At 40.8% G+C, this 11,636-nt stretch overlaps 1 protein-coding gene across 2 annotated transcripts in view; it reads right to left on the bottom strand.

Annotated features, from left to right (window-relative positions):
* Nucleotides 1-563: 563 nt before the first annotated feature.
* The window catches only part of LOC105493864 (TEK receptor tyrosine kinase), a 124,003-nt gene continuing 112,930 nt past the window's right edge, over nucleotides 564-11,636 (bottom strand). For both annotated transcript variants that reach the window (XM_011761815.3, XM_011761816.3), the window contains exons 20-23: nucleotides 11,247-11,287; nucleotides 10,297-10,393; nucleotides 2,405-2,504; nucleotides 564-1,568 (exon numbers count right to left, since the gene is read on the bottom strand). In XM_011761815.3, coding sequence (XP_011760117.1) covers nucleotides 1,494-1,568; nucleotides 2,405-2,504; nucleotides 10,297-10,393; nucleotides 11,247-11,287 — 313 coding nt within the window. In that variant the 3' untranslated portion in view covers nucleotides 564-1,493. The remainder of the gene's footprint in view (nucleotides 1,569-2,404; nucleotides 2,505-10,296; nucleotides 10,394-11,246; nucleotides 11,288-11,636) is intronic.

The raw sequence follows: 11,636 nt of genomic DNA, 5'->3' as shown, positions 1-11,636 counted from the left end.
TGGTACCAGTACCATGCTGTTTTGGTTACTGTAGCCTTGTAGTATAGTTTGAAGTCAGGTAGGGTGATACCTCCAATTTTGTTCTTTTTGCTTAGGATTGTCTTGGCTATGCAGACTCTTTTTTGGTTCCATATAAAATTTAAAGTAGTTTTTTCCAATTCTGTGAAGAAAGTCAATGGTGGCTTGATGGGGATAGCATCTTGTTTCTATCAGTTACCCTATAGTAAAATTGGTTTCATTATCTAGCACTGCAGTTTCCATGAACCTATCAATGGCATTAAGTGAGGACTCTATTTAACATTGTAACACAATTAAAAAGAATTCCAATTCTAAGCCCTTGGTTCACACTGGGAACACTCCCAAAGGTGTACTTCCTGTTGCAAGAAAAAGAACTAGGCAGTAGAATACTTCTAGGAGAATTTTCAATCTGGTGAGTTTCAGATTCCGTATCTAGTGGAGTATACTCGCCAACTACTCCATGTGTTAGGGATGGATAATTTAAAGCATTTTTCTTTAAAATATAATAAGGACATGTGGCAATAGCTATGAGACACACTCCTGGATGAGACGTGAGTAGGCAAGACATTTATTCACTCATGATATATCAGTGCAAAGTGTGCCTACAGTATACAAGGTAAACTCACAACTCATCAAAACTAAAACTTTTTACAATGTGCAATACATATAGGGATATTAATTCAATATATAAATGTCACATGTCTCCCAAATGTCACCCAGGCTTTCTGTTATTTCTTAAAATATACAAGTCAATATTACCAGAGAAAAGAAAAGAAAAAAAATCCCATTATCTTAAACTTATGTATACTTCTCTAAAGATTCTTAGGCTTGTAAGGAATGAGATTTAAGTCTATTTTTAGATGTTAGCATTCTGGACTGACTTGCAGGCTGTGGAAACACAAGACAGTTGTCACATGACTAAACGAAATGGGACTGGCTGCTACAGGCAAGGGATAAAATTGAGAGAGAGGAATCTGAGATTTTTCAGTCTCTTAAATATTAACCTATGTCTTGTTAGAATTCATATATTTCTCTCACTTAACCTGTGCTATCAGGGTCATTGTTAGGTTTATTAACAATATTTTACTTTGACATAGCAAAACATTTAATAGCATTCAAGATAAAGGTAAATATCAAAATATCTAGGACAATAATGAGTTATGCATTATACTAATTGTACTCACGCCTTCCTGTGAAGTCCACATTTTTAAAAAAATATATTATTGCATATGAAACCACAAACAGGCATTCTGATTTCAGCACATTCTTACTCAAAACAGTATATACAGTCCTATTAGAGTCAGAGCATACTATACAGATCCATGCATGGGATCTATAGTGGTGAAGGTCCCAGGTGTACAGCACATATGTACACTTCTATATCACATCTCGTGGCAGAGGCATGCTTTCTCAGCAGGTGTCAAGGGTCTCCCATGCCAGTGAAAGGGAAACAGAGGGCATACAGATGTTCTGTCCTAGGCCGCTTCTTCAGCAGAACAGTCAATTCCTGCATAAGTAAACTTCTCATAAAGCGTGGTATTCACGTAGGTCTGGAAGAATGAGAATGGTTCAGAGACATAGGCTGCTTTGATTCCACCTCTGCCAGCGGCAGTTACAGCAGTACCTTGGTTTTCTTAGTTTGTTTCAACTCAAAATACTAAGCACTTGGGGGATACTTTCTGTCCTCAGTCCCTCTGTTGTATTTGATGACTTTCTTCCTAAAATGCATCCCCTTGCCTTCTGCAAGTAAGATTTCATACTGTATCCTCAGTTTCTGAGCTTGCCTTTCTCACAGTGTCTTACTGGTACCTCCTAATGTGTTCAGCTTCTCTCGGGTTCCTTCCCCTGTCTGAATCTCATCTTCACATCTCTCTGTGTGATCTCACCTGCATCTCTAGTTGAATTACCACTTGGGTTTTGACTATTTCTTTAAACTACATTTACTTTTCTTTTGATTCCCAGATCAGTATAGCCAACTGACTTCTAGAAATTTTTATGGAATTCCTGACCCTCCTCATAGTAACCTGCAGGTCAAGCTCTGTTGTATACTTGCTGTGTCCTCAGTCAATCACCCACTTCTGAGCCTATTTCTTCATCTATAAAATTAAAAGGTCAGGCTATATGACTAAAATTCCTTCTAGCTCTAATAGGCTAATTCTGTATGTTATTCCATTGTGTACATGACTATATCCTGTATAGAAATCTTATTTCCCCCCAAAATTGTAACTTTTTCCAAGTTGCGGGGGTAGGGGGATATCCTTTGTTTCTATAATACTTAGGGCCATGTCAAGAAGAACTTCTTCAATTGTTTCAGTGTTTTTTGTGAACCACCCTGGGCACATCAGGAATTCCAATTAAAGATCTCCTGCCTGAATTTAATACTCACCTTTCTTTCCTCTAACATTCTGTTTAAGGACACCAATATCTGGGCAAATGACGGCCTCTCGTAAGGCTTCTCCCGCCAGCATTGTCTCATTAGATCAAACCTTCGAAAGCAAAAGAATTAAAGGGTTAATTCTATAACTGTGCTTCAGTCCTGGGCATGGCAGGAAAAGAGAATGAAGCCAACCAATGCATGGTTATAAAGCTTAACCAGCAGAAGACAAAAGTACAGCACCTGGGAAGTTTCTACTAGGCCTCCCACCTCCCTAAGCAAGTCCCATTTCATCTCCCTATAGATTTAGTTCCTACCCTGGGTACTGTTTCTGCAGGATCTTGGTCTCAGCTATTACAATCATCTAGAAAGAACTGGGTATGTGTCTATAGCAGCATTTCCCTTGGAATGCTGCATCTTTCAAAATGTTAGTGTCTCTTAAAAGGCCCATGCTCAAACTTGTAAAATGCCACCCATTGTATCCCCCTTTAAGAGGGAGGACTTTTAGAAGCACTGTCATTAAAAACAAAGCCTGTTTAACCAGGTGTTATGGACTCAATGTTCATAGCTACCCAAAAATCATGTGTTGAAACCATGTGATGGTGTTTGAAGGTAGGTAGTTTGGAAGGTGATTAGGCCATGAGGTTAGAACCCTCATGAATGGATTCGTGCCCTTACAGAAAAGGCCTGAAAGAGCTCTTTTGCTCCTTGTACCACATGAGGACACAGCAGAAAGATGGCCATCTATGAACCAGGAAATGGTTCACGGCCACCAAATCTGCCAATGCTTTGATCTTGGATTTCCCAGCTTTCAGAACTGTGAGAAATACTATTTTGTTACAGCAGTCGGAAATGACTAAGACAACAGGTTTAACACGAAGTTTCCAACTTAATTGACCACAGAACTCCTTTCCCCTTGTATCATGTATTTATATCTTGCACAACATGTGAACATAGTTTGGGAAACACTGACTTAAGACAGTGTTTTCTCAGTTGTGCTCAGAACTCCTTGTGTGATTAAAATACAGATTTCTGGAACCTGCCCACATGTTGAACAAATGACTCCGGGGAACCCTATGTGCATAGAAGGCTATCAACCATTGGTTTAGGGTGTCACAGATCCCAGAACAGCTTATACTTTAACATAAGTTTCTTAAAGACTAAAAAATCTTCTCACCCCTTATGAAGTGAATCTCAAAAGGTAGAATTTAAGGGACTGTCTAGTGATGGTCCAACTATGTCCAGGTTTTTCCAGGATGGTATGTATGCTTCTTATTCCAGTGATATTAACACCCTCCTTCACTCTTAGAAGTAGCCCCATTTAGACAATAAATTATTTGTTCAACCTAGAGCCTTTCAGTCTTCAAACATGCCAGTTAGCTTCTACCATGGATAGTTCTGGGAATGGTGGTATCACTACAGGTCATTATATTTCCCCTTGGAATAAATCTTACTTTTGAAAGTAATCTTAGCAGAAGCAAGGTTCTAGGCAAGAAAATGTATCTTTAAAAAAAATTTTTTTTTTATTATAAGTTCTGAGATACATGTGGAGAATGTGCAGGTTTGTTACATCCGTATACAAGTGCCATGGCAATTTGCTGCACCCATCAACCTGTCATCTACATTAGGTATTTCTCCTAATGCTATCCTATCCCCCAACCTGCCGACAGGCCCCGGTGTGTGATGTTTCCTTCCCTGTGTCCATGTGTTCTCGCTGTTCAATTCCCACTTATGAGTGAAAACATGTGGAGTTTGGTTTTCTTTTCTTACATTAGTTTCTAGCTTCATCCATGTCCCTGAAAAGGACATGAACTCATCCTTTCTTATGGCTGCATAGTATTCCATGGTATATATGTACCACATTTTCTTTATCCAGTCTATCATTGAACAGTGCCACAATAAACCTATGTGTGCATGTGTCTTTATAGTAGAATGATTTATAATCCTTTGGGTATATACCCAGTAATGGGATTGCTGGGGCAAATGGTATTTCTGGTTCTAGATCCCTAAGGAATCGCCACACTGTCTTCCACAATGATTGAACTAATTTACACTCCCACCAACAGTGTAAAAGCGTTTCTATTTATACACATCCTCTCCAGCATCTGTTGTTTCCTGACTTTTTAATGATCGCCACTCTAACTGGTGTGAGATGGTATCTCATTGTGGTTTTGATTTGCATTTCTCTAATGACCAGTGATGATGATCTTTTTTTCTTATGTTGGCTGCATAAATGTCTTCTTTTGAGAAGTGTCTGTCCATATCCTTTGCCCACTTTTTGATGGGGTTGTTTGTTTCTTGTAAATTTGTTGAAGTTCTTTGTGGGTTCTGGATATTAGCCCTTTGTCAGAAGGATAGATTGCAAACATTTTCTCCCATTCTGTAGGTTGCCTGTTCACTCTGATGATCGTTTCTTTTGCTGTGCAGAAGCTTTTTAGTTTAATTAGATCCCATTTGTTAATTTTGGCTTTTGGTGTTTTAGTCATGAAGTCTTTTGCCTGTGCCTATGTCCTGAATGGTATTGCCTAGGTTTTCTTCTAGGGTTTTTATGGTTTCAGATCTTACATTTAAGTCTTTAATCATCTTGAGTTAATTTTTGTATAAGATGTAAGGAAGAGGTCGAGTTTCAGTTTTCTGCATATGGCTAGCCAGTTTTCCCAACACCATTTATTAAATAGGGAATCCTTTCCCCATTGTTTGTGTCAGGTTTGTCAAAGATCAGATGGTTGTAGATGTGTGGTGTTATTCCTGAGGCCTCTGTCCTATTCCTTTGGTATCTCTGTTTTGGTACTGGTACCATGCTGTTTTGGTTATTGTAGCCTTCTAGTATAGTTTGAAGTCAGGTAGCGTGATGCCTTCAGTTTTGTTCTTTTTGCTTAGGCTCATCTTGGCTATGCAGGCTCTTTTTTGGTTCCACATGAAATTTAAAGTAGTTTTATCTAATTCTGTGAAGAAAGTCAATGATAGCTTGATGAGGATAGCACTGAATCTATAAATGACTTTGGGCAGTATGGCCATTTTCACAATATTGATTCTTTCTTATCCATGAGCTTGGAATGTTTTTCCATTTGTTTGTGTCCTCTTATTTCCTAGAGCAGTGGTTTGTAGTTCTCCTTGAAGAGGTCCTTCACATCCCTTGTAAGTTGTATTCCTAGGTATTTTATTCTCTTTGTAGCAGTTGTGAATGGGAGTTCACCCATGATTTGTCTGTTTGTCTGTTATTGGTGTATAGGAATGCTTGTGATTTTTGCACATTGATTTTGTATCCTGAGACTTTGCTGAAGTTGCTTATCAGCTTAAAGAGATTTTGGGCTGAGACGATGGGGTTTTCTAAATCACAGTCACGTCATCTGCAAACAGAGACAATTTGACTTCCTCTCTTCCTATTTGAATAACCTTATATCTTTCTCTTGCCTGATTGCCCTGTCCAGAACTTCCAATACTATGTTGATTGAATAGGAGTGGTAAGGGAAGGCATCCTTGTCTTAGGCCAGTTTTCAAAGGGAATGCTTGTAGCTTTTTCCCATTCAGTATGATATTGGCTGTGGGTTTGTCATAAATAGCTCATTATTTTGAGATACGTTCCATCAATACCTACTTTACTGAGAGTTTTTAGCCTGAGGGGGTGTTGAATTTCCTTGAAGGCTTTTTTTGCATCTATTGAGATAATCATGTGGTTTTTGTCATTGGTTCTGTTTAGATGATGGATTATGTTTATTGATTCACGTCTGTTGAACCAGCCTTCCATCCCAAGGATGAAGCCGACTTCATCATGATGGATAAGCTTTTTGATGTGCTGCTGGATTTGGTTTGCCAATATTTTATTGAGGATTTTCGCATCAATGTTCATCAGGGATATTGGTCTGAAATTTCTTTTTTGTTGTGTCTCTGCCAGGTTTTGGTATCAGGATGATGCTGACCTCATAAAAAGAGTTAGGAAAGATCCCTCTTTTTCTATTGTTTGGAATAGTTTCAGAAGGGATGGTACCAGCTCCTCTTTGTACCTCTGGTAGAATTCGGCTGTGAATCCATCTGGTCCTGGACACTTTTTGGTTGGTAAGCTATTAATTACTGCCTCAATTTCAGAATTTTTATTGGTCTATTCAGGGATTTGACTTCTTCCTGGTTTAGACATAGGAGAGTGTATGTGTCCAGGAATTTATCCATTTCTTCTAGTTTATTTGCATAGAGGTGTTTATAGTATTCTCTGAAGGTAGTTTGTATTTCTGTGGGATCAGTGGTGATATCTCCTTTACCATTTTTTATTGCATCTATTTGATTCTTCTCCCTTTTCTTCTTTATTAGTCTGGCTAGCAGTCTATTTTGTTGATCTTTTCAAAAAACCAGCTCCTGGATTCATTGATTTTTTGGAGGGTTTTTTTGTGTGTGTGTCTCTATCTCCTTCAGTTCTGCTCTGATCTTAGTTATTTCTTGTCTTCTGCTAGCTTTTGAATGTTTGCTGTTGCTTCTCTAGTTCTTTTAATTGTGATGTTAGGGTGTCGATTTTAGGTCCTTCCTGCTTTCTCTTGTGGGCATTTAGTGCTATAAATGTCCCTCTACACACTGCTTTAAATGTGTCCCAGAGATTCTGGTACGTTTTGTCTTTGTTCTCACTGGTTTCAGAGAACATCTTTATTTCTGCCTTCATTTCATTATTTACCCAGTAGTCATTCAGGAGCAGGTTGTAATTGTGCAGTTTTGAGTGAGTTTCTTAATCCTAAGTTCTAATTTGATTGCTCTGTGGTCAGAGAGACTCTTATGATTTCTGTTCTTTTGGATTTGCTGAGGAATGTCTAACTTCCAATTATGTGGTCAATTTTAGAGTAACTGCAATGAGGTGCTGAGAAGAACACATTCTGTTGATTTGGGGTAGAGAGTTCTGTAGATGTCTATTAGGTCCACTTGTTCCAGAGCTGAGTTCAAGTCCTGAATATCCTTGTTAATCTGTCTAATATTGACAGTGGGGAGTTAAAGTCTCCCACTATTATGTGGCAGTCTAAGTCTCTTGGTAAGTCTCAAAGAACTTGCTTTATTAATCTGGGTGCTCCTGTATTGGGTACATATATATTTAGGATAGTTAGCTCTTCTTTGTTGTATTGATCCCTTTACCATTATGTAATGGCCTTCTTTGTCTCTTCTGATCTTTGTTGGTTTAAAATCTGTTTTATCAGAGGGCAACCCCTGCTTTTTTTGCTTTCCATTTGCTTGGTAAATATTCCTCCATCCCTTTATTCTGAGCCTGTGTGTGTGTGTGTGCATGTGAGATGGGTCTCCTGAATACAGCACACTGATGGGTCTTGACTCTTTATCCTATTTCCCAGTCTGTGTCTTTTAGTTAGGGCATTCAGCCCATTTACATTTAAGGTTAATATTATTATGTGTGAGTCTGATCCTGTCATTATGATGCTAGCTGGTTATTTTGCCTGTTAGTTGATGCAGTTTCTTTGTAGTGTCAATGGTCTTTAGATTTTGATATATTTTTGCAGTGGCTGGTACCAGGTTTTCCTTTCCATGTTAGTGCTTCCTTCAGGAGCTTTTGTAAGGCAGGCCTGGTGGTGACAAAATCCTTCACTTATGAAGCATAGTTTGGCTGGATATGAAATTCTGGGTTGAAAATTCTTCTAATAATGTTGAATACTGGCCCCCACTCTCTTCTGGCTTGTAGGGTTTCTACAGAGAGATTTGCTGTTAGTCTGATGGGCTTCCCTTTGTGGGTAACCTGACCTTTCTCTGGCTGCACTTAACATGTTTTCTTTCATTTCAACCTTGATTAATCTGACGATTATGTGTCTTGGGGTTGTTCTTCTCAAGGAGTATCTTTGTGGTGTTCTCTGTATTTCCTCAATTTGAATGCTGATCAGTCTTACTAGGTTGGAGAAGTTCTCCTGGATAATATCCTGATGAGTGTTTTCCAACTTGGTTTCATTCTCCCCATCACTTTCAGGTACACCAATCAAACATAGGTTTGATCTTTTCACATAGTCCCATATTTCTTGGAGGCTTTGGTCATTCCTTTTCATTTTTTTCTCTAATCTTGTCTTCATGCTTTATTTAAGTTTATCTTCAATATCTGATATCCTTTCTTCCACTGGATCCATTCAGCTACTGATACTGTGTATGCTTCACGAAGTATTCATGCTGTGTTTTTTAGCTCCATCAGGTCATTTATGTTCTTCTCTAAACTGGTTATTCTAGTTGCAATTTGTCTAACCTTTTCAGTTTTGTTCCCTTGCTGGTGAGGTGTTGTGATCCTTTGGAGGAGAAGAGGCATTCTGGGTGGAATTTTCAGCCTTTTTGCACTGGTTTCCCCTCATTTTTGTGGATTTATCTATCTATGATCTTCAGATGGGGTTTTGGGGTGGAGGTCCTTTTCCTTTCTGTTTGTTTTCCTTCTGACAGTCAGGCCCCTCTGCTGAAGGTCTGCTGGAGTTGGCTAGAGGTCCACTCCAGACCCTGTCTGCCTGGGTGTCACAAGTGGAGGCTGCAGAACAACGAAGATTGCTGCCTGTTCCTTCCTATGGAAGGTTTGTCCCAGAGGGGCACTTGCCAGATGCCAGCTAGTACTCTCCTGTATGAGGTGTCTTGTCAACCCCTGCTGGGCTGGGAGGTGTCTCCCAGTCAGGAGGCACAGGGGTCAGGGACCCACTTGAGGAGGCAGTTTGTTCCTTAGCAGAGCTCGAGTGCTGTGCTGGGAGATCTGGTGCTCTCTTCAGAGGTGGCAGGCAGGAATATTTAAGTCTGCTGAAGCTATGCCAATAGTGGCCCCTACCACTAGGTACTTTGTCCCAGGGAGATGGAAGTTTTATCTATAAGCCCTTGACGGGTGCTGCTGCCTTTTTTTCAGAGATGCCCTGTCCAGAGAGCTGGAATCTAGAGACGCAGTCTGGCTACAGTGGCTTTGCAGAGCTTGGTGGGCTCTGCCCAGTTTGAACTTCCCTGGGGCTTTGTTTACACTGTGAGGAGAAAACCAGCCTACTCAAGCTTCAGTAATCGGGGATACCCCTCCTCCAACCAAGCTGGAGCATCCCAGGTTGACTTCATACTGCTGTGCTGGCAGCAAAGGATTTCAAGCCGGTGGAGCTTAGCTGGGTGGGATCCACTGAGCTAGACCACTTGGCTCCCTGGCTTCAGCTCCCTTTCCAGGGGACTGAATGGTTCTGTCTCACTGGTGTTCCAGGTGCCACTGGGGCAAGGAAAAAAAAAACTCCTGCAGCTAGCCCTAAACGGCCGCCCAGTTTTGTGCTTGTAACCCATGGCCCTGTTGGCATAGGCACCAGAGGGAATCTCCTCTTCTGCGGGTTGCAAAGACTGTGGGAAAAGTTTGGGCTGGAATGCACCATTCCTCCCGGCACAGTCCCTCACATCTTCCCTTGGCTAGGGAAGGGAGTTCCTCGACCCCTTGTACTTCCTGGATGAGGTGACACCCCACCCTGCTTCAGCTCACCCTCTGTGGGCTGCACCCACTTTCTAACCAGTCCCAAGAAGATGAGCTGGGTACCTCAGTTGGAAATGCAGAAATCACTTGCCTTCTTAGTTGATCTTGCTGGGAGTTGCAGACCAGAGCTGTTCCTTTTCAGCCATCTTGCCAGCCCAAAAATGTATCTTAATGAAAAACTTCACGAATTTATTTCAGGTTTTTCTGCATTTGTTGCCCTTCCTCATTTCAACCTTCCCGAGAGTCATTAAATGCCTCCTAAATTTCTATGCCTGTAAAGCTAATACTCCTTGTGTATTACATAACAGTATTAGTATTGGGAACCCCCCTACTTCTATTCACCTATTTGGGATCTCTGTGTGTAGGTGTTTGTGTATACCAGTTGACTTTGTTAAAGTCAGCTGGCCCCAGAAACACACAAGAGGAAGGAAGGTAAGACAAAATAGCCCCAGGATGAGGCCTGACTTACACCTCATCATCACAGTTCAGGGGTTTCTCCAGTCTGTAGCCCTGGGGCAGCTTCTCATAGAGTTCTGCACAAGTCATCCCGCAGTAGGGTGTGCCTCCTGGAAGACAAACAGTGCCACTCTAAGTCCTCTCTGGCACGAAAAGCAATGCTTCCTGTCCAGGGGTTCTAAAGCTAAGGGGCCAGGAGGAAGACATGGTATGTCACAGGAGAGTGAACATGCTGCATGCCTCCCTTGGCAAACCCACCACTCATCAAAACTGGACTTACACTACAGAGTATGCCAAAGCATCATCATTGCTTCAGGGGAAGGAACCACCCCTGGCTTCCTCAATTCAGTGCCAGTTCTTTTCCCTAAGTCTCCCCACACACAGCACATCTATTATACCAATAATATTAACCTTTTTGTCTGATTGGAAGCCTGTAGTTTTATAATTCATATTTTAATTATAAAAGCAATACATATTTATTGTAGAATTTTTTAAGTTTTGAGATGATACATGTGCCATGGTGGTCTGCTGCACCTATTGACCCATCATCTAGGTTTTAAGCCCCACATGCATTAGGTATTTGTCGTTATTCTGTCCTTCCCCCCGACAGGCCTTGGTGTGTGATGTTCCCCTCCCTGTGTCCATGTGTTCTCATTGTTCAACTCCCACTTATGAGTGAGAACATGTGGTGTTTGGTTTTCTGTTCCTGTGTTAGTTTGCTGAGGAGGATGGTTTCCAGCTGCATCCATGTCCCTGCAAAGGACATGAACTAATTCTTTTTTATGTCTGTGTAGTATTCCATGGCGTATATGTGCCACATTAAAAACATGAAGAAGAAAATTATTACCTTTCTGTGTAGGGCCTTCTAGTTTTTTTAAATATGCAATATTGATAATACTAGGATCAGTATACATGAAATTGTTATATATTTTCTGGCATGTATATTTTAACATAGATACTCACCTAAGCTGACAATCTCCCATAGTAACACACCGTAGGACCATCTGCAGGAGGGACAAGTGTGAAACCAACAATCAGCAAACAGAGTCACCACTCATTTTCCTGCCCCCAAAGCCAGGGAGACCCACCCTGTCTGAGAAAAGGAAACGTTACATGTCTACATCCTAGGATAGGCCCTTGCACACAGTGTGGGTTTCTCTTCTCTTAGCTCAACGGAAAGGTTACAACAAAGAAATAGTGTTCACTTTGCCAGAGCCCCCAAATCACTTTAACCAGAGACTCCAAGGTGGTACTGTCCAAAACAGATGAAATGTTTTGGAGCTTGACAGATCTGAGTGAAATCCAATCTCTGCCATCCAATTATGTGACCTGGAAAAAGTTGCTGAACCTCTT

This window comes from Macaca nemestrina, chromosome 14 (genome assembly GCF_043159975.1).
Source record: "Macaca nemestrina isolate mMacNem1 chromosome 14, mMacNem.hap1, whole genome shotgun sequence".
Lineage (NCBI taxonomy): Eukaryota > Metazoa > Chordata > Mammalia > Primates > Cercopithecidae > Macaca > Macaca nemestrina.
The sequence above is the reverse complement of the archived record's forward strand: the minus strand, read 5'-3'. Positions and strand labels throughout refer to the sequence as shown.